General features: G+C 39.9%; 1 protein-coding gene and 1 long non-coding RNA gene across 3 annotated transcripts in view; one reads left to right on the forward strand and one right to left on the reverse strand.

The window, feature by feature from the left end:
* The first annotated feature begins 10873 nt into the window (after window positions 1–10873).
* LOC137102581 (terminal nucleotidyltransferase 5A-like) lies at window positions 10874–16316 on the forward strand. 2 transcript variants are annotated; one of them, XM_067482235.1, is made up of 3 exons: window positions 10874–12021; window positions 12188–12268; window positions 12930–16316. In XM_067482235.1, exons 1-3 carry the CDS (start codon window positions 11596–11598, stop codon window positions 13740–13742), a joined length of 1320 nt encoding a protein of 439 aa, XP_067338336.1. In that variant the 5' UTR covers window positions 10874–11595; the 3' UTR covers window positions 13743–16316. The 2 variants fall into 2 exon arrangements, with proteins under 2 accessions (XP_067338336.1, XP_067338337.1); XM_067482236.1 differs by lacking the exon at window positions 12188–12268 and having other exon boundaries at window positions 10878–12021.
* Window positions 16317–16427: 111 nt separating this feature from the next.
* The window catches only part of LOC137102583 (uncharacterized), a 29428-nt gene continuing 24809 nt past the window's right edge, over window positions 16428–21046 (reverse strand). Inside the window, exon 3 of the long non-coding RNA XR_010911244.1 lies at window positions 16428–20556. This is a non-coding gene — a long non-coding RNA (uncharacterized lncRNA). The remainder of the gene's footprint in view (window positions 20557–21046) is intronic.

The raw sequence follows: 21046 nt of genomic DNA on the forward strand, positions 1-21046 counted from the left end.
ATAGAGCTTAATACACAGTAGCATATACTAAAGCCTAAAAGCCTAAAGCCACTTAAAGCGCTGCCAACAAACAGCAAATAAAGTTACATGGTGTTTTTAATACTGTGAAGGTTTGAAAAAGCTGTGCAATTGCTGCCTTAGACATAGCAGTTGCCTTTTTGCTATATGAATTTGATCATCAATATAATGTTGCATTGAATAGCTGTGGTCTTTGTCAAGTTGTTTCACACCTTTGATGGTTTCATTAATCAAAAATATTGAATTAGAAAGGCTGTAACTGAAACATTATGTGATTACATATCACTCCGAAAACATCTGTGAAACCTTTGTGCCTTATTGCACTAATAAGCTAATTCCAGATAAATGAGCTGACGTGTGCACTGACTGTCATCATGCTATCGCTCCAACAGGAGATTTTGTTGCACCATTGTTCCAAATCAAAACAGATGTGTATGTGTGTATGTGTGTGTGTGTCTGTGTGTGTGTGTGTGTGTGTGTGTGCATTTGGAGGCCTGTGCGTGTGGACCTGGACATCTATCCCTGCTGTTGGTATGTTTGTTGGGGTGTGCATTTCTATCTGTGTGTGTGTGTGTGTGTGTGTGTGTTTTCCTCTGTTCCAGTGTGTGTGGTCCATACTTTCTGTTTATAGATTGTTCCATGATAAGGATCACGTCTGTGACCTGATGTTCTATTTGTTCTTTTCTATCACTCAGGATTATGCATCATGAGTCTGACTCAGACAACCATCTGTTTACCATCTCATCATCATCATTTATTTGTTTTCCTTAAATGAAGCTAGACATTGATACATGGAAATACAGGTCTTACTCAACCCAAAGAACTGGTTTTTAGTAGCTACAGTAAGCATTTTTGAATAACATCCCCTCCACAGATGCTGATCTATGTGTGACATTTTTATTTGTATGTTTGATTTATTTATTTGTGCATTTCTCTCTGCAGGCCTTACCACCCATAGATTTGGAATAATTTCTTTAAAAAAAAAAAATCAATGTAGGTGTAAAATGGACCTGTGGAAAATTTCGGCCATGTACTGCATATTTAACGTTCTCATAATCCTAACACCTGATTATGCTCTCATCAATTTGTAAAATGTAAATCAGAATGTGTATTTGTCTTTAGCAAAATCAGAGCTGCAGGCTAAGGACCATGTGGCACCTCAGAACAGTCAGCCATATGCATTATTTAATATGTATACAGTAAGCAGAATTTTGGGAGAAAAGTTTATTTATAAAGCCATGCAGGTGATGAAAGCTACACTACACTATGCTACACTGCTGTTGGTTTCTGGCTTTCTTGACTTGCACTGTGCAGGAGGCTGAAGGTGTGGTAGTAAATAACATGTGTTATAAGCGTGATTATGAGGATTTACTACAGTACTTTGAAATATAACATCAACTTATATTATATGTGCTAAGTCAGAATGAGTGTAAATACAGTTCAGTTATGCTGCAGACACAACGCCCTGTAGCAAGTGACGCTCTAAGATGAGGATGTGAATTAGAAAGTCTCATCCTTCTCCAGAGAATGTCATTTCAGTTTCAACTGCAAAGAAAGTGGGATAATAAACAGGCCGCATGCAGATGATTTTAGTATATTTATGTGGAAACTCTGTGCAAAACCCATTTATACTTAATTTCAATATTTAAACCACTGCCACATGTCTCTTTTTCAGTGTCTGTTAACAATGCACGCTTTAAACGGTGCTGGGGAATAACTGGCACATGTGATGGTTAATATGAGGTGTGTTTACCACTACAAAGCCTGTTGTTGAATTCAAGGCAGTATTGAACAAAAAGTTTGACTGGCAACCTAAATATGAAATATGAACCCCAACCAGATTCTGTCTTGTTTTTTTTTTTTTTGCTAAGCTTCTTTCTTGTGGTGTTTCCAGCAGTCTTTGTGTGTTTTGTAGTTTTGGTTAGACCATGCCATGGGCTTTGACAGCCTTCCAGCTTGTTAAGCAGGGAGCTTTGCTGCTTTGGGACTGCAGAAGAAAACTCCACTCAACCATCTTGATCGTGGGAGACAGTTTGGGAAAGTTAAGACTGCATACTGAATACATAATGACACACTGATAAATCATTCACCTCTCTACTGTATGTTTTTCTCTTCTTTCTGTATTATCTTTGTCTCCGTCTGGATCCATGTGTATGGAAAAGATAGTCAGCTTCGATGCCAAGTTGCACAACACACAAACAACTCCAGTTACAGCCAGAAATTATGGAACTTTGTCACATGATTTTTTTTTGAGCAATATCTCCTGACCTCTGTACGCCCTCACTTCATCCTTTAAATAACTTGCAATCCAGTTCACGCCTGTAGATATCAAAATGACTATATTACAAGTATTTAAAGTTAAAATGAAACTACCCAGGATTTTTAGTGAGATAACAATCATTTTATCTGTTGTCAACTGCTTTTTCCCACTCAAAGCCATTGCATTCAGCTTAATATACAATCTAAAAAACACAAAAACTAATCTGTGCTTCTTTTCTGGTCCCGCTGTTCGATTGATGTTCCAATAACTGCATGGACTGAAAAAGAAACGGACAGAAAAACTTGGACTGCAGCACCCTTTACTCCATTGGACAGAGGCAGGAGAAAGGTGAAAGAACAGCAACAGAAAGACCAAATATCCTGTTTTACTGCTGACACAGATCCCTGAACTGAGGTTGCCCAGAGCAATTTTAGACAGAATAATAATGAAGCGAAATAACATGCAGCTGGTGATCTTCATCTCATCGTTTTCACACACAAGCCTTTTGTACATTCCCATGATTGTTTCACAGACCCATCAGCCAGCTGGCTGGAAATTTGGATTGACTATTAAATGTTGAAACAATGTCATTCAAAGTGACCCAAACTCCCACGAGATACTGTAATGTGCTTGACAAAGGTGTGAGACCTAATTGCTCAAGTGATGCTCAAAGTTAGCATAAAATAACGGGTGCATTTACATCAACTGTTGGAACAAAGAGTGAAGGCACTGGTCCAACTCGGAACAGGTCACATGCCGATGTCATCTACTAATTGTTCATGCTGAACAACAGTCCATGTGGTGTAATTCTAGCCATTTCTTGCTCACCACACACATACGAAGCCACTAATACATTCACACACACTCAACCTTTATGTGTCTTTTGGCTTTGCGACAAACAGGAAACTTTCTGATTATAAACACACAGCTATTAACTGTGAGGCAAAAGTGAAGAATACATGCCAAAACAGACGTTTTGGAGAAAACAGTTCAGAAAAGATTCAAACAACACAGATAGAAGAAGAGTTGATTATGAAATTCAAGATGTGGGTTAGCAGTGTAGAATTTGGGGAATTTTGTGAATGCTTACAGAAAATCAAACAATCACACAATCATACAATCCCACACACCTCAGATACACTTTGTGTAAAACCCTCAAGAAAAGGTATCACACTCCAGAGCTATTTCAGAAAACACTCAGAGTCCAGATTGTCTAATAACAATTTGAATAAATGTGCCATAAAATTTTTTTGTTGTTGTTGTTAATTTGTTGTTTTAGCTCTGAGCGTACAATTAGCTTATAGCCTGTAGCAGCAGTGTCCACGTAAGGTGAAGGGTTTAACACAGAACTTGATGATTAGAAAACACTTGTGCTGTGTCTTTACTTAGAACATGTCATGTTAGGTGGAGATAACGGCTGTCTACCATTTGACGTGTGGTAGAAGTTCGGAGACATCTACACTTGTAAATAGTTCTCCAATGCATATATAATACAAATCAACTATAACTTATAGCATACAGTATTTGTCTGTTAGTTTCTATTATCTGACATAGTATTATTGGTTTTCTTGGATACCCCATTAGGCTTCCTGGGCTTAATTCTATCTACTTTCATCTATAGTTTTACCGGATTGACAAAGGTTGTACGCTTTAGGCAGATGATCCTCTGTTTTATACATATATAACTTGCATGAGCATGTGGGAAATTACCAGTATTTGCTGTATTTATTATGCAGTAATAGTTGTCTTTTGTTATACAAAAATAATAAGTCATGTCCAGAAAAGCCTTTTTTTTGTTAACCCGGTATTTAAATTTCAGAAAATCAGATACATCTTTACAAATAATACATGCAGAGCACAATTCCAATAACCTATATATGTTTTATATAGGTTGTTAACCACCCATCAGGTCACTGGGTGTATTGGATGCTATTTGAATCACATTAATTACCGATTCTCTAAATTCCTCTTAAATAAAAGACACGAGCAAAGCGAGAATATGCTGACGGGAACTTAACATAGTCCAGAAAGAAAGGGGAAAAATGTTTAGAAAGCTCAAAATGGAAAGTCAAGGGGAAGCATGGGCCTGGATGTGGAGCCGTATGGGGAAGGATAGCATTTTAAGTAAGTAGAGAAAGCTGTGTGTGACATCAGGCTTGGATGGGAGCAGCTGGATGGATGATGCGTGCGAGGTGCTGACGTGGTCGTCTGGGGCTTGAGTTAGCAACTTTATTTCAGGCTTTATTTACTTTATTTCATTATTTATCCACCTTTGCTCCTTGGGTTTTGTTTATAGTTTCCAACCCCCGTCTCCCTCGTTTTCTTCTCCACCCTTCCCTGATGTCTACTCATCGCTCCATGCAGTCTTCACTCTCATCATCCAGAACCTCAATTATACACCAGAGAGTTTTTTCCTCTCTTGTCATCTCTCATTCACCCACCACCGTTCTGCTGGGTGGGAATCACAGAAGAAGACCTCACCCTATATCACCGCTCACTGAGGTCGAGACAGACAAGCAGAGGAGTGGAACTCCACCCTAAACCTTTCATGATAGAGCACGAAATGCCAAATGACTGACCACGGTGCAAAATTACTGCCACATCACCTGCAGCTGCAGCCCGTATAGGGATTCACCAAACCAGCCCAGGGTGGATTGTCTTCAGGGTCTTATCACTAAGAATGTCTTTGTTCTTCACTGGACATCTCTGTAAAACCTGTCCTTAACTGGGTTTGAACTGTAAACTGTCATATGCTGATCCTAAGAGCAGATTGATTGCTGTTACCAAGAGGGTGTAACTGCATGTGTGTGCTTGTCAGGCTTTTATTTTCACTGCCTTTACAGTATAAAATGTGACTGAGGAAGGAGAATATGATTTCTTGCATGTTATGGTAGCTAACAGGTTGCAGACGTATTTAAAGGAAGCACAGTGGAAACCTCATACTTCATTCTGTTTACATCTGCACATGCAGAACATATCAGTAATCAATTTCCTTAACCGTGGGAAAATCTGCACACACACATCTTGGCAGATGCCTAAAACGATTTAGTTTCTTCTTTTGCATCATTTGTGGCCATAAATCACTCTGCAGTCAAAACAAAGCAGAGTCTAAGCATTTGCCCCTGCTGCACAAGCAACCAGTCATTTGAGTCATCCATCCCACAGACAAGCAACAGACAACGTTGTGAGCTGTTGCTGGGGCTTCAAAATAATGCTGACAAAGAGCTCAACAACAAAAGAACTGCAGCAAAGAATAAAGTTTAACTGCTGGCACACAAAGTTCACTTTGGGTCACACGACCTGAGTAACACACACACGCATTTCCCACAGCAGATACCTACAATATAACTCATGTCAGCATTATTTCAAACATATCAAGACTTCAGACTCTTTATCATGACACGTATGTTAAGAGAGAAATTACCTTGTCGTAATTAGTGCATTTTACCAATTCTTCTTTAATACCATAATTCCCCACAATAAATGACAAAATGATCAAACTTGGCTCTTTGATGAGACTTTTCATCCATCATAGCTGTAGAAATACATATGTTAATACTTCAGGGCAGTTTGAAGTGTGGGAAACTGAAGATAAGAGAAAACAGAAGTGCTCTGTGCATGATATAAAAAGAGCACCACCTAGTGAAATCTCACAATATGTCTCAGCAGAGCCAGTAAATATGTAGTCAGCTTACTACTGCATGGGCTGTTTGTAGTGCTCCAGCAGGTGGCACCACAGTACCTTCCTGCTCTTGACCTTTGTTGAGGCTTCAGGGGTTTTCCAGTTTCTCCATGAAACTAGAAGAGGGACTTCTGAGGAGGGAGATGAAAGTGAATCCAAAAAAACAATTGCTTTCATTTGCAAGTTTAAAAATGGTACAATTTAGCTACAGCATAATACCACTGACACCTCAGAGAGAGGGCAAAACTGATTGGCGATTGATTGGACAGACTGAGCAAATATGTAAACTTCAGGTTAATGAAGAAAGTCTCATAACGCCATACTGTATTATACAGTATTTGGCCAGTTTACCTTGCCTGGGTGATCTCATGAGCAACTGGGCTGCATTTTCTTACTGAATTGTGCGTATGTTTCCACACACACAAGCAACTCCATACAGAAACACAAGAGCCGACAGGTGGATTCAAACCTTCCTGTGCTTTAAAGTGACAGCACTACCCACTCCACCAAAGTGCTGCCTAGACTAAAGTTAACTAAAAGACGTGAATATAAATCTAAAGCTGCCATTTATGATCACATGCATGCACAAACATGCTTGAATGGGGTTTGTTCATGCATGTGGCTGCATGTGTCAATGTACATGGGTCCGAGATCATTACAAAGGATCAGCGTGGTGTTGACATCTCCGACCACAATGTCATACAGGAAGCTGAGTCACAGATAGAAGTCACTTGTTTCCTGTTGATTTTGTTACAGCAGTTTGCTGCAGTCATCAGAGGTCAGGAAAGTGGACATGTGTGTTAAGAATATGTGGAAAATGTTGGCTTGAAAGCAGGGGAATGTATGAATCTCTGGGGCTGCATTAGAAACTGAGTTAAGTTTGGTTCAAAGGGGAGTTTGTTGTAGAAACAACATCCGCTGTGTTATTATTTAATGATAAATGACTTGAGAATCTTGGGTAAATGCTCTTTGCATTGTGTGACTTTGAACATTTTTCTAAACATTTACATAGATGTTAGATGTGTGTGTGTGTGTATGTGTGTGTGTGTGTGTGTGTGTGTGTGTGTGTGTGTGTGTGTGTGTGTGTGTGTGTGTTAGTGTGCATGTGCATGGGTTTGCACATGGGTGTGTGTGCTCACGTTTGGGTGTGTTTGCTTGAGCAATACATGTCTGTGAACTTGTGTACGTGGTTAGACAACAATCTTGCATCTTGAATCTTGTTACATGCGTTTAGAAGATATCAGCTTGACACCAACATTTTGCACAAGTTAACTTTAAAGACAGACCAATTTTTGAGCAAGTGTACAGTTTGCTGTAATGCTGTAATGCCGGCCTTATGTTTTGAGGAAATGTGTGTTATAATGTAATCGATTTAATTTCACTGCTCTGTGTCCATTTGGCAACAGTGAATAATATGTTAATGGGCACAGACAGATCATCTGTTAGGAGCACTGCAGCATGACAGCGATGCTCATTAATGGCCAGGGATGAGTTTAGGGGGAGCTTACATAAATATGTGCACTCTTCATGGTGGGGGGTCAACACAGGGCTCTTACTGAGGTCAGAGTTCAAACTGATGGGCAATGCTGCTGAGTTACATCTTTTCCTGCATCCAATGCTATTAGCTACATTAGCTCCAATATGCTTAGATGTAAAGCACATTGTCATTGGCCTGCACACTGTGAATGTGAATTTCATGCTCAGTCAAAGAAACTAGAAGGTTTGTAGTCACAGCGGATTCATTACTTGTGCTTAAGTGTAATTTCACAATTTCAGCATTTATTGCTGTACAACCAGCATCAACCTGTATGAGTAATTATTATGAGTACAATCATCTGGAACCCCTATGGATTATTTCTGCTGATTGTAATGTTGAAACTAGCTTACACAATAGGTTCCCAATTTAAAATGCAACCAAGCACAATGTGTTCATGTATGGAACTTCCCTTGAATAGGACTACAAACTAAATTGTTGCAAGTGTAAGATGCAGATAAACACAGTACATTTTATGTTCATTTTATGTGGTTTTTCCTCTCTTTGTGGTCCATTTCATTTTTCTGTAGTTGTTCTGTAGTGTCTTATTTTATTGTTTTGTGTCATTTTGTTTCTGGGAAGATTGGGGGGTGCACTGACCACAGGTCACGTACTTGCTCTTCAATGCTTAAATCAGCCTTAAGCTGTGGCTAAATTTCAATCAGCCATTGTTAATATCAGCACTACACCCTCTGATGTCTTGACGAATTTAAAAACATGAAGAGATTAACAGTTGCTTGTCTATTAATCAACAGATAACATTTGCTTAAATCCACTATGGTTAAGAAGCTGATTGTTGGTGGACAAGTCATCACACGGTGTGTATGACTGACAATGAAAATATTAATACCAAAAAAACAAGAAACAAACAAACAAACAAAAAACTACGCTAATGCTAATGTTAGACAGTGAATCATTTCTGTAAATCCCAGCTCACCTTCTCTCTCTGCTCTGTTACACTCCAGCATGCTGTGGCCAGTGCTTCAGAAGGTGTTACGAAGTAAAAATGTTCCACTACTCACAAGTCAAACAAGGTAGAAGGGTGAGCCTCTCTCAAATTCTAGAGTAAATATCTCTGCACTGCTGCAAGTGCTGTTCATTTAGTTTGGATCACAGGAGACTTTAACAGCACCTCTATGCTTCTACTAAAAAGATATTATAAAGTAAAATAAATATTTTACTCCCCATTTTCCAACATTGGGAAAGTAAAGAGACAAACGTGTTACTGTAGGTGGAGAAGATGGATTTTTTTCTTACCTGTATAAATCCAGATGAGAGAATAAAAATAGTACAAAGTGTTTTAGAGTGAGGGGGGAAGAAAGAAGAGATTGGAGGCACATTCGGGTAACGGGCTCAATGTAATCCCTTAACAAACTTTCATAGGAATAGTGAAAAGGGGAATGGACAACAAGATGTGCAAAAAGAAAAAAAGAGAAAGAAAATTGGGATGAAGGAAAGAAAGGGTTATAGTGAAAGACGCTGGTGCTCAGGGTGAAGGCAGGGAGATGCTTTAAATGTGACAGAGCAGAAGGCCTAAATGATGTGTTGACCGAGCTGAACCTTCGTAATTGGTTTCATTTACTTTTTTCATGAGTATAAGGAAGGAAGTTTGCAGATTCCGATGAACAAACAGAAACCTTGCACAAGCATTCAGAGTGAAAATTACACATTATGAAAAATGGCACAAAGAATAAATAGAGGAATAATTAATTGTACACACATTAATGCTCTCAAATAGGCTAAACATGCACATGTGAAGACGCACATACTGTACACTCATAAATGTGTTTCCAGGTGCAGCAATCAGTTTGGCAGCCTGACAAGGGGTCTGCCTGAAATCCCCTCGTCAATCCTCTCATGTCGTCAGACATCGGAAACCAAGCCGTCATCCACTTGACAAGTCAGAGGTCAGGTAAGTAGCAGCTCTTTGGTAGCGATCCACAGCAGTAAGCCTGACATTGAGCCAGTTAGTGAATGGGGAAAGTGATGAGTTTGACTGTGGATCCGCATTGTCTGCAAACTGGAAATCTTTATACATTATTGCATTAAAATATATTTTAGAATTGTCCATAATATGACCATATACACTTGTGGCACCCTGGTTCTCCAATGATACTCCCTTAACAAGCAATAACACGACGTGAACAGCTCACACACTCAAACACATCCCACTGACCTAAAATCAGCAAAGTTGACCTAAATGCCATAGTGTGAAACAAAAGCATATACAATGCGGTCAACGTTCCTTGTGATATATATGCTCATTGTTTAAAATGCTTAAAATATTGTCAGATTCATCACATATTCAGACAAATATCCACATACAATGGTTTTGAAACCATTTTACCAAAGAGGTTTTAAAACCATTTCATATGAAAGTGTAAAAAATGTTCACATTAGTTTTTCTGCACGTTATTCTACGACAGTTGTTTGCTTTTTCGTTACATTGCTTAAAAATGTTTCACAGTCTTTTATCCGTACTTTGTTTTCAGAGCATGCACACAGCACGCAGTTATTAATACTTTAAAATGGCAGGAGCAGTGTGTTATCTGCAAAGATGTGAGTGTGCAAGTGTCTCTTTGTGCATGCCCGTGTTTCTGTGTGAATGTGTGTGTCACTACACATGTAGGGTAATCTGCGGTAAGCTGGTTTATGGGCTCGTCTGGAGTGACGCAGATATATGCGCCAAGCTCAGCGCTGATAGATTCTCCGTGACAACTACCCAGCAGAGACTATGCGGCCTATACTCTGCGTACTGACAGCTCAATGTACATTTTAAGTGTCAGAAGTGTTCGTCAAAAACATGGACTAAATACAGGTCATTTGAAATAGTTAAATTTGTGTATATTACATTAGATATGCGTATGGATTATTCCCCTTTTGAAGTTTTTTTTGCAGTTTTGCTCCAAGTTTGTAACTTAAACCCAGACTGAGAGGCTGTTTCACACCATAAATTCAGCACCAAATGATGATGATGATGATGATGTGTGTGGGTGTGTGCGTGCTTTCCCCTGCCTCACTTGTGAATGATAAGAGATACAAATATTAGGCCTACCGTAATTCTATGACCTGTTCATGATTGTGATAGAGATTACGCTCACTGCAGTGACCGCTAAAACATTGGAGAACTGACACTGGATTACTGTAGAAGGAGCTCATGGTGTTGGGAGTAAGGTTGCCAGAAGTCTACTGGGAGTTTCAGGAGATGAAGGAGGACAGAAAAGCTCCATTCTAGCTGAGAATGGGTTTTTGTTTATGGGTCCGCGTCCAATCTGATTGTGTCTCATCTCTTGTAACGCCCACTATCTAGACACGCCTGTGTGGGAACTGTGCGCCGTAGCAGCAGCTATTAGTAGATGTGGTTTGTCAGTCAATTCGACCCGCCCCAACGTTTTTTACACGGGAAGCACACTGTTCACAATTTCACCAACATATGTGGTGCGAGATTCCCGTGGCATCAAGCAGTATCAACGAGTGACAAGCGATCAAAATGTAATGGATAAGAAGCCATACACCACTTTCTGAAAGTAGGTGTGCAATTGAAACGCGTGGCATTTTTTTCAAACGAGGTTTAAAGTTGGTGTTGCGCAGCAGAGACGTGCAGTTTGCTGTGCGTAAGAAAATGAGCCAAAGGAGACAGAAGTAAAACCTCTGTGCTGGATGAAGCGTTTTCGCAGACGGGATGGATACGTCAAATCGCCTTTGGGACATAAGAGAAACTTGACGGTGCGAGAGATATTCATATCGACTTCATCAGCTGATGTCTGTCTTCCCTGAGTGTGGCGTTAAAAACCAAAGTGAGGCTGAGCGCGCACCGGGGCGGCAGATGCTGGACAGTGACTGCGTACCCTCGAGGCTGGAAAGCTTGTGAATTGAAACGGTCTGGAGTGTAGACTAAGAAGTAGGACAAGGACAACACCGCACAACAAGTTCTTTGAGTCGTGCGTGGAGACGTTTTGTCGTCCACCGTTTGTTATTATGGTAGAGTTCGCTTCTGAAAGATCAGTTCCACAGAAAGTAGCAGCTAGCTCACACCACTTCTCCAGTAGGAGTTAGTGTAAAGTCGCGTCGTTTACATCCTTCTGTCTACCTCTAATCATTATGGACGAGAATGTAGAGTCTGCTGCGGCCGACAGCTGCTCCGACGTGGAGAGCGTCAACCTCAGCGTGCTCAACTGGGAGCAAGTGCAGCGGCTTGACACCATCCTCACCGGCTCTATCCCCATCCACGGCCGGTGGAGCTTCCCTACCCTGGAGGTGAAGCCACGGGACATCGTTAAGGTGGTCCGGAGCCGCATGGAGGAGAAACGGATACAAGTCCGGGAGGTGCGTCTGAACGGCTCTGCGGCCAGTTACGTCCTGCACGAAGACAGCGGTCTAGGATGGAAAGACCTGGACTTAATATTCTGCGCAGACCTGAAAGGAGAGCTGGAGTTCCAAATGGTCAAAGATATTGTTCTGGACTCTCTTCTAGACTTCTTGCCGGAGGGAGTGAATAAAGAAAAGATCACACCAGTGACTTTAAAGGTAGTGTATGGAGTTATACGTCTGATACAATATGTAACTTGTCATTTGCAACGCATAAATGACTCTGTCATACATTTTTTAGGCTTTCAAACTTGCCAAGGAAGATTGCATATGCAAATTTTCATTGTCTTGTTTCCTCTTTATCTCCCTTATTTGCATTTCACAGTCACTGAACACGTTTCTATTTGAAAAGAAATACGAATACGTCCAGCCAACACAGAGGTATAAAGCTTCAAATAGTAAAAAGGTCAGTTTCCAGTTCAAAGAGGATTCTGTCTAATCCAATTGAATTCGGATCCACATTAATCAGTCGGCCCTCAGTTACCTAGATACTCAGGACTACCCGGGCTACTAATGGCCCCACCAACAGATGTGATCAACAAAACATCATGACCAACGGAGCAAATCAAGATTTTTATCGGGTGCAAATATAGTTAATGTCCGGTTGTTTACAGTTTTAAATAATTTTCATACAGAGGATTAAGCATTAAGAGTCACACTGCAGTTTTTATTCAATCTAATGATGAAACCAAATATCTGTCTGGTATTAGGTCTAGAATTACTTGCAAGGAAAGACAAAATAAAGTGTTTCATGCTGTGTGGGAACTAACACTTTATTACAGCTACAAGATGAAGAAAAAAAGAAGAGGAGGAGCTAGTGAACAGAAGAAAACAGGCAGTAGCTGTTTGAGAATCTTAACACATATTCCTAATAATTCTGGATCACTGTGGCCAAAAGTGGAATTGCTCTTACTGTCTATGCAATGCAAAGATTATGATGGTTTACTACATATACCTCTGTACACTGATTCATTAAATACCTACCTATCCAACATTGTCTTCAATGTCCAGACATTCTCAGGGAAAATTTGCTAGGGAACCTAATCTTTCACTTATGTGTGTTTTAGGAGGCCTATGTTCAAAAGATGGTGAAGGTGTGTAACGACTCTGACCGCTGGAGTCTCATCTCCCTCTCCAACAACCATGGTAAAAATGTGGAGCTCAAGTTTGTGGACTCTCTTCGACGGCAGTTTGAGTTCAGCGTGGACTCTTTCCAGATCCGCCTGGACTCACTTCTCCTCTTCTATGAATGCTCCGAGCACCCCATGGCAGCCACATTCCATCCCACAATCCTCGGGGAGAGTGTGTACGGCGACTTCCCCACTGCCCTCGATCACCTGCGCAAGCGCCTCATCTGCACACGGAGCCCAGAGGAGATTCGAGGTGGGGGCTTGCTGAAGTATTGCCACCTGCTGGTGCGAGGTTTTCGCGCAGCTTCTGATCCCGAGATGAAACTGCTGCAGCGCTACATGTGCTCACGCTTCTTCATAGACTTTCCTGATGTGAGCGAGCAAAGGAGGAAACTGGAGTCCTACCTGCAGAACCACTTTGTAGACCTGGAGGACAGGAAGTATGACTATCTGGCCACTTTGTACAATGTGGTGCAGGAGAGCACAGTCTGCTTGATGGGCCATGAGAGGCGTCAGACGCTCAGCCTCATCTCTTCACTGGCACTGCGGGTGCTCGCTGAGCAGAACGCCATCCCTAATGCTGCCAACGTCACCTGCTTCTACCAGCCGGCTCCTTATGTCACTGATGGCAACTTCAACAACTATTATATAGCGCAAGTTCAACCTGTTTACTCATGTCCTCCTTCCCCTCCTCAGCACTACATTCCTCCACAGCATCCTATGTACACCACCTGGTTGCCCTGTAATTAAACCTCGTGTACACTCATGCACTTTTGTGTAACTGATGGAACTCATGCCCTAATTAAATGGATGAATGATGGTCTTTTTAATCTCCTGCTCAAAATGGAAAAATGAGGGAAATGAAAGAAGGAAATGCAGGAGAACATGGATGAAGGCAGTGGCCCAGTGTAAGGCCTTTGGTTAGCAAGGCACAGCAGAAGGAGCTTAAGCACATAGGGAGAGATGTGAATGAGGGAAGCTGATCCATCAGCTTTAGGGTTCTTTCATTGGGAACGAGATCAATTTGAAGCAAACTACAAGTTGAGCTCAGCCACGGACTCCTTAACAGCTTAAATATGTATTTTTGTATGTCGTGCATTGCAACTCATAGGAACTCATATTTCAAGTGATGAACACGTATCCTCTTCACTTAACAATCAAACAGACAATCACACAGAGCCACGGAGGACACACATGATGCACTGAATATTTTGATTCGTGGTCAAATAACAGCAAATTGACCATTTTGACCATTTTATATCTGAACTATTATGTGCTTGTGGTGAGGAGACTCATTGTTCACAGAGAAAGCAAAAAGAGGAACTTGGTACTGTTTACAAATCCAAAGATCTCTCTTTTTTCTCCAGTTATGCAAGTTCATCTGAACTCAGAGAAAAAAAAATAAGAAAACAAAACAATGCATGCTTTTCTTTAAGTGCCTAGATAAAGCCTAAGGGGAGGAGATATTTTTGTGATTCTTTATGCTATAGTTGTGTAATTTGACATTTGCAAGGTGATAATGAATGTATTGAGCAGAGAATGTAGTAAGGTCTCTTACACTACCGAGGGTGGAGGGGTGTATCCGATCAACTGCTGTCTTTGACAAAGTTAAGTTGAAGACTGCTTTTATCTGGAGTCCTGGTGGATGAACACACATCCTGATTACCAAAGAGGAAGTAACAACATAATCTCATCATCAGTACAGAAAGAGGCGGGGTGGTGGTTAGACATGAAATGCTAATAAGAGTGAAAAAAGATTGTGATTGCAAGGGGAAATGCATAGAGAAAAAAGTGTTTGACTGCAAGATACTAAAGAAGAGAGATTAATTTTCTCTTATTTGCAGCTTTATTGGATTGCAACATAAGTTGGACCAGTGCAGAGCTTACAAAACCAAAAAGCTATTTATGACAGAGATAATCTAATCTTTTGTAGGGGATGAAATGCCAAAAAAAAGGTGTATTTGGAATTCACTAATGCATTTCAAAACACTGTTCGTACATTAGTTCAAATCATGCGTACTTAAAGCTCCTCTGTAGAGTTTTCATGTTAAAAAAGTTGGACTCCCACTCAGTGTTACTCACCAAAACACACTGACAAAAGTCAGCCTGAAAACAATAGAATTTCTGAATGTTTTTAAAACTTGTATTGTTTACATCCATGGTTGTGGCCGTCCTCTTCAAAACTTTTGTATCCCTTTTGTGCGTCACCACCACCAACTGTTAATCTTTCGAATAACATGAAACCAAAGGCAGAATGTAAATTGTGTTGCCTGAATATTTCCACGTGTGGATGTACAATACAAACAAAACGGGGGGTTGACTGGTAAAAACATTGCTCCATAGTGCTACTAGTGGTCGAAACCTCTACAGGGTACCTTTAAGTTTCAAATACATGTTAAATGGAAGGTAAATGTGATATGATTAAAATGCCCTTTTAAACAGGGACGACTATTAAACAACTTGTTGAAATCCTTACAATGTTTATATACATTTTTAAAAAGTATTTTGTCCTATATGAAAATGCATTGGAATACACTGTATGCACAGTGTATAACAGAAAATTCAGGATGTGCATCTACTATCCCCTAACTCACCTTACAGTGTTTAACAATCTGCATGGGCTGGAGGTTAGATTGTGTATGCAAGGATATTGCAGCAGTGTAAGAGCATACTACCAACTCTGCACACACTTTATGCACAAACCCAAAAAAGGTTCAAAGTTGTACAGCATTAGTGTAATCTCTCTTTTCTAATAAAAAGCATTACGTTTGAGATGTGTGGCTGCAGAAGCAGTTGGCTGATCAAAGTTGAACCTCCTCTATTGAGTGCCGATACGTGACCATAAGATGAGTTGGCTAAAACTTCAGATTTTTGTGATCGTCGATAAAACAACAAGTGGGATTTTCCAGCTTTCAAGTGTAAGAGACTCAGCAAATTTTCTGAACCATGTTGTCAGATCTCTTATTTTTCTATCAATCTCTATTTTTGTACAGTTTGTGTTTGGCTGATGTAGCAAGAAGCTGTGTGATAAATGAGGGTTTTTTTTTCTGTGTGTGTGAATTTGTGTTTTAGTGTGGCAAATGAAGAGCAGCACAGGTGGACACAGTGACTATGTTAAAATGCAGATTTGACTTGTGTTCATTGCATGTGTGTATTGTGTGCTCTGAGCTGTTTGGATTTCTGTTGCTCTAAAGAGATTGTTTCACCATTCTATGTGTGGTTTTAACTGCCATCCTATTTGGACATGAAAGTGATGATCTGATGCTCTGGTGAATTGTGTTCAAGTTTATTGACTTGAGAATTAAAGAAAAACAAGACTTTAAAGCTGTTTAGTGTAGTTATTCTTTTTTAATCTCAGTGATAAATGGTATATACCTATCAAAGCACATTACACTGCTTCTCATTCACCCATTCACATTCACAATCACACACACAGATGGGGGAGCTGCTATGCAGCTGGCCAACACTAACTACGAGCAACTAAGTTCAGTGTCTTGCTCAAGGACACTTCAACATGGGACTGGAGGAGCCGGGGATCAAACTAAAAACTGTGGGATTGGTGGAGAACTGCTGTATCACTTCACAGTCTCTATCTCTAACAGTGATCACATACACAATCAACCACAGTAACTAAACAGCTCAGAGATTTAGATTTGGTGCCCAAGCTTTGACTAACAGAGATAATCTCTTCATCAGGTCAATGTCGTGAGGTGCCCACACAATCACAGCAGGCACGACTGTTGCTGCCAGCAAGTGACAGCTGAACGTGACGGATTTCCCCTGCAAGAGACGTCACAGATGAGCATCAACAACTGTCAGCGATCGTCATCGCACAGTTTGCCAGGTCTCTTTACCTGGAGGTGCACTCGCAACCGCAGGTAGATCATGCATATGCACAAACCTTACTACCGGCGGGACCTTGTCCTCCAGTGAGATATTGCAACTGACTGTGTAGATTAACTCCAGGTCTGCACTGCTCTAATGCCCAAAGGCTTCAGCCTCCAGATGTCACTTTCCCTGCTGAGTTTGAGAAAAAAATATTTTCCTAAGGTTCTCTTTCATCTTTATTACTCCACCTTTGCCTCGCTTCTACAGCAGATCTGTACCTTAGTTTCTTTGACTGAAACGCATTTTTATAAGTTTCTAACATGCACAGCTGTGTTGTCTCTTCCATCTGATCTGTGTTATCGCTGTGTCACTTAACATACGCGGCATCTACTAAATGCTCTCTGTTTTTTGTCTTAACAAATCTAGCTTCAGCTCTGCCAATTTTTAATAAAATTTAACTTTTTAACTAATTGAATTTTAATTGAGTAAGATGAGCTATGGAAAGAAGAATAAGACCTTTAAGCAAGAGAGAGTGAATCCTAAATGTAGGACCCCCCTCTCAGCCACTGTAAGGACATTAGCCCATCTGCAAAAAGCTGATTAGCCTCCCTCCATAAGCATGTGTTCAGTGCGCGTCAGTGCATACTGCAGAGAGACTTGCCTCCTATATTACTGTAACACATAACTCACCCATCTGCTTTTTCTTTGGAAAGGAAAAAAAAAATGATTCTGTCAACTTCCTTATTTATGGCTTAAAGGGAACTGAAAACTTGGATTGAGGTGTTGCGTGTTGCACAACGAGGAAAAGCTCTAACCTATCACAGCTCAAGAAGTGTGTTACCATTTGCGACTTAAAGCAATGCAGAGTATCGACAAGTGAGCTGAGGAAGTGTGTCATTAATGCTGTCAGAGGGAGACACTGACTGGCAAATTCTGTGAAAAAAAAAAGAACTGCATCATCATTTTCAGCCTTTAATTTTCCTGCCACATGGTGATGCACAGCCTAAAATTACAAATCTGTTAATACAGGTATGTGTCTGTGGCCTCCTACATTCTATTTATTGACTAACAGGGTTTTTTATGAATCCAAAGAAAATATTTGTGTAGAACTGTAGGCTGTTAGCTTAGAATAAACAGCGGTAAAGGGAGCTCATAAAGTCCCAGCTGTTTGGTTCTGTATCTTTTGGCTAAAACTCAGTCATTTGTATATCAAGTTTTATGGGCCATTGTTTATGAGCGCTAAACAGGCTGGTTGGTGGATTTTGTTAGTTTTGGACAGAGGATGGCTAGTTGTTTTCCCCTGCTAAGATAAGTCATGTGTCAGTCTTTTTAACTGTAAGAAAGCTAAAGTGTTATTTTCCAAAATGTCAAACATTTTTTTTAAAGAGTTGTAACCCACATTGAGTGTCTTTAGTCAAAATTTTGGGAATGTGAGGAAGAACCGATGGGAATCCCACATCTGTAAACTCAAGCTATAGATCTTTTTTAAAGATGAGACTGTTTAACAAAACACCACAGCTATGACTTTAAGAAAAGCCATCAAACAAACATGAAGAACAAAGATGCCTCTGTGATTTATATTTTCAAAGAAGTGTTGACAGATTTAGTTATTGCTTATAGTCCAGGAGGATGTTATATTTATCATTATATCATTATATCTGTCTATAATTGATTTATTTTAGCTTTTCAGGCATTTGTTTCAATTGCAAAGACAGACATGCGCCATGATAGAAATCCACTTTGTGCCAAAGAATTCATTTAAGAAGCTAAGAAATTATTTATAAGGATTGCAGTACATTTAAAATTAAAGCATCAATTAAATTGCAAGTGCTCAGAAAAGAGGCTTTCCTGAAGGAAACAATCCCATTTGTATGGGCCAACGCACAGCCTATCTGTAATCTACCAAATGGTGGCGTCTTTGTGTCGAAGGAGATGTGAAGTGAAAAACAGGTTAAGTAGACCAAAAAGGAAGCTCAGTGAAAACAGGACAAAATAACTAATTATTCTGTTTTTGTTTAAAAAGAACCATATGCTACACTTCTGTTAAATCACATTAATTAGCTGAGTATTGCAAAGTAGTTTAGTGTAGTGTAATTTGATTATGTATTGTTTTAATGAAGACACTGCGTATTTTCATAAACAAAAGGTTTCAAATGATTTGTGTTTGTGTGGAAATAAATAACACCAAAAGGTCAGTTTGCAACTTGTAAAACACTGGAATTATGGGTGTGTTGCTGACAAAAAATTCACGAAGACACCTTAATTTATTTTAACTCCTATTTTTAAAAAAGACATAAAAAAGAGTAAATAGCAGGCAAGTAAACAAACAAACAAAAAAAGTATTAAAAGTCGAATTAAACTACACAAAATTAAATTATAAGAAGGGCATTAGACATAATTACATTTTTGGACCACAGAGCGACACAGGAAATGTTCACACCCTTTAATTTTCAAAGAGAATTGTTGAGAAAGTGTAGATCAAGACATGCAAACAAACACCCTCAGGTCCAGCAGGATTATGTTGGAGATGAACCAGTTGGAACAGCAACATGGACCAAGAGTCCATCCAGCTCAGCCCAGCCAGGGTCAGAGATCACAGAGTAACTCAAACAACAGCCAGACATGACTGTGAGAAACAACAATGAGCATGTGTGTGTGACAAAGAGAGCAGCAGATAGAAAGGAAAAAGAGTGTGTGTGGGCATGTATGTCTGTTTGTGTTGTTGGGCTGTCTGTGTATTTGTGTTACAGAAAAACCTAAGTAAGTGTCTAGTTTTCAGCGTGAGACATCTGTGGACGATGTTGCTTTCAGGGATTATGAGTAGCAGACATGCAAAACTTGATCCTCTTGATTATTAGGCAACATAATAGTAATAATTTATACTTGAGGAACAAACTAACCACCAAGGGAGTTTTCCATGATATCAGATGCCAAACAACTGGCTGGGGCACTAAATCAGATTCATCCCTAATCTTTAATGTTTTTCCTGTTAGTGTAAATAGTTTGGCCAGCAGGACCAGAGCCAAGGCTGGAATACTTGTTGTTTTGCAGAAACCAGCCTCTAACAGAAGGGGAGAGACTGACACACAGCAGTGGATATGAGTGCCGTGGTTCCTCAAAAGGAACAGGAAGCCACTTAGTAATAAACACATAAACAGATCTGCAATGTCTCACATGTATCTGTGTGTTTGCATATATACATACTGGATAAGCAGATGCCACAATTTCAATTAAGATGAATTCTCAATTCAGTCATGTTTCCATTAGTGTATTTGAACTTGGAATAAAGTTTATTATAAAGTTTATTATCTTAGATTAGCATAAGATTAAGTACGATAAACTAATGGTTTATGTGTTTTCAGGTTGTTTTTTGGGTATTTGTTCACAAAATTAAGCACTTGACAGATAAATATCATCCACTGATTAACTGTTAAGAAATCACCTAAGTTATTAACCATTAATGAAGTCATTAATGTGCATTAAAGTGAGGTCGGCTGTAGCTCAGGTGGTAAAAGCAGTCATCCACGAACCTCGTGGCTCGATCCCCGGTCTCGGCTATATGTCAAAGTGTCTCTGGGCAAGACACTGAACCGCCAACAGCCCATTCCCCTCCCCAGCTGTGCAGTGTCGGTCCAAGCCCGGTAGAAATTGGGGAGGGTTTTGTCAGGAAGGGCATCCGGCGTAATCAACATGTTGAAAATGATCCGCTGTGGTGAGCCTGAACTCTCGAGATAAGCTGAAATGACAAAAAAAATAAAAAATAAAAGTGCATTAAGGTCCAGTTATCTATCAATGACTGCTGAAGCCTTACAGATATTTTATATTTGTTGTTACAATTAGAAACAATTTATGTTACAATTATACAATTGTTGTTACATATACAATTCTTCAATAAACCAGATGTCTGTATCATCTGGTTTCGTATTTATCTATAAAACCAGAAGATACGAATCAATAAGTCAAACATCAATTATGCCTGTAAGGCGTGGATGTCCTATAATTTTCTACTTAGTCATTGCGTTTGGACCTAAAACTTTGAGAAATATGCTGTGTAACCATTTATTTACTTTAGATGGCATAGTTCTGGCCTCCAGTACTACTGCAAGAAACTTTGGAGTTATTTTTGACCATGTGCTTTAATGCTTGCACATAAAGCAAATTTCTAAAACAGCTTTTTTCCACCGGCGAAATATTGCCAAAATTAGGAGCATCATGTCTCAAAGTGA

This window comes from Channa argus, chromosome 17 (assembly GCF_033026475.1).
Source record: "Channa argus isolate prfri chromosome 17, Channa argus male v1.0, whole genome shotgun sequence".
In the NCBI taxonomy this organism is placed as follows: domain Eukaryota; kingdom Metazoa; phylum Chordata; class Actinopteri; order Anabantiformes; family Channidae; genus Channa; species Channa argus.

Bases quoted from the DNA above. Each gene is read 5' to 3' on its own strand.
- LOC137102581 (XM_067482235.1), top strand. From the start codon at position 11,596: ATGGACGAGAATGTAGAGTCTGCTGCGGCCGACAGCTGCTCCGACGTG. The intron at 12,022-12,187 runs GTAGTGTATGGA...TGCATTTCACAG, and splicing joins TCACACCAGTGACTTTAAAG to TCACTGAACACGTTTCTATT. The intron at 12,269-12,929 runs GTCAGTTTCCAG...TGTGTGTTTTAG, and splicing joins AAGCTTCAAATAGTAAAAAG to GAGGCCTATGTTCAAAAGAT.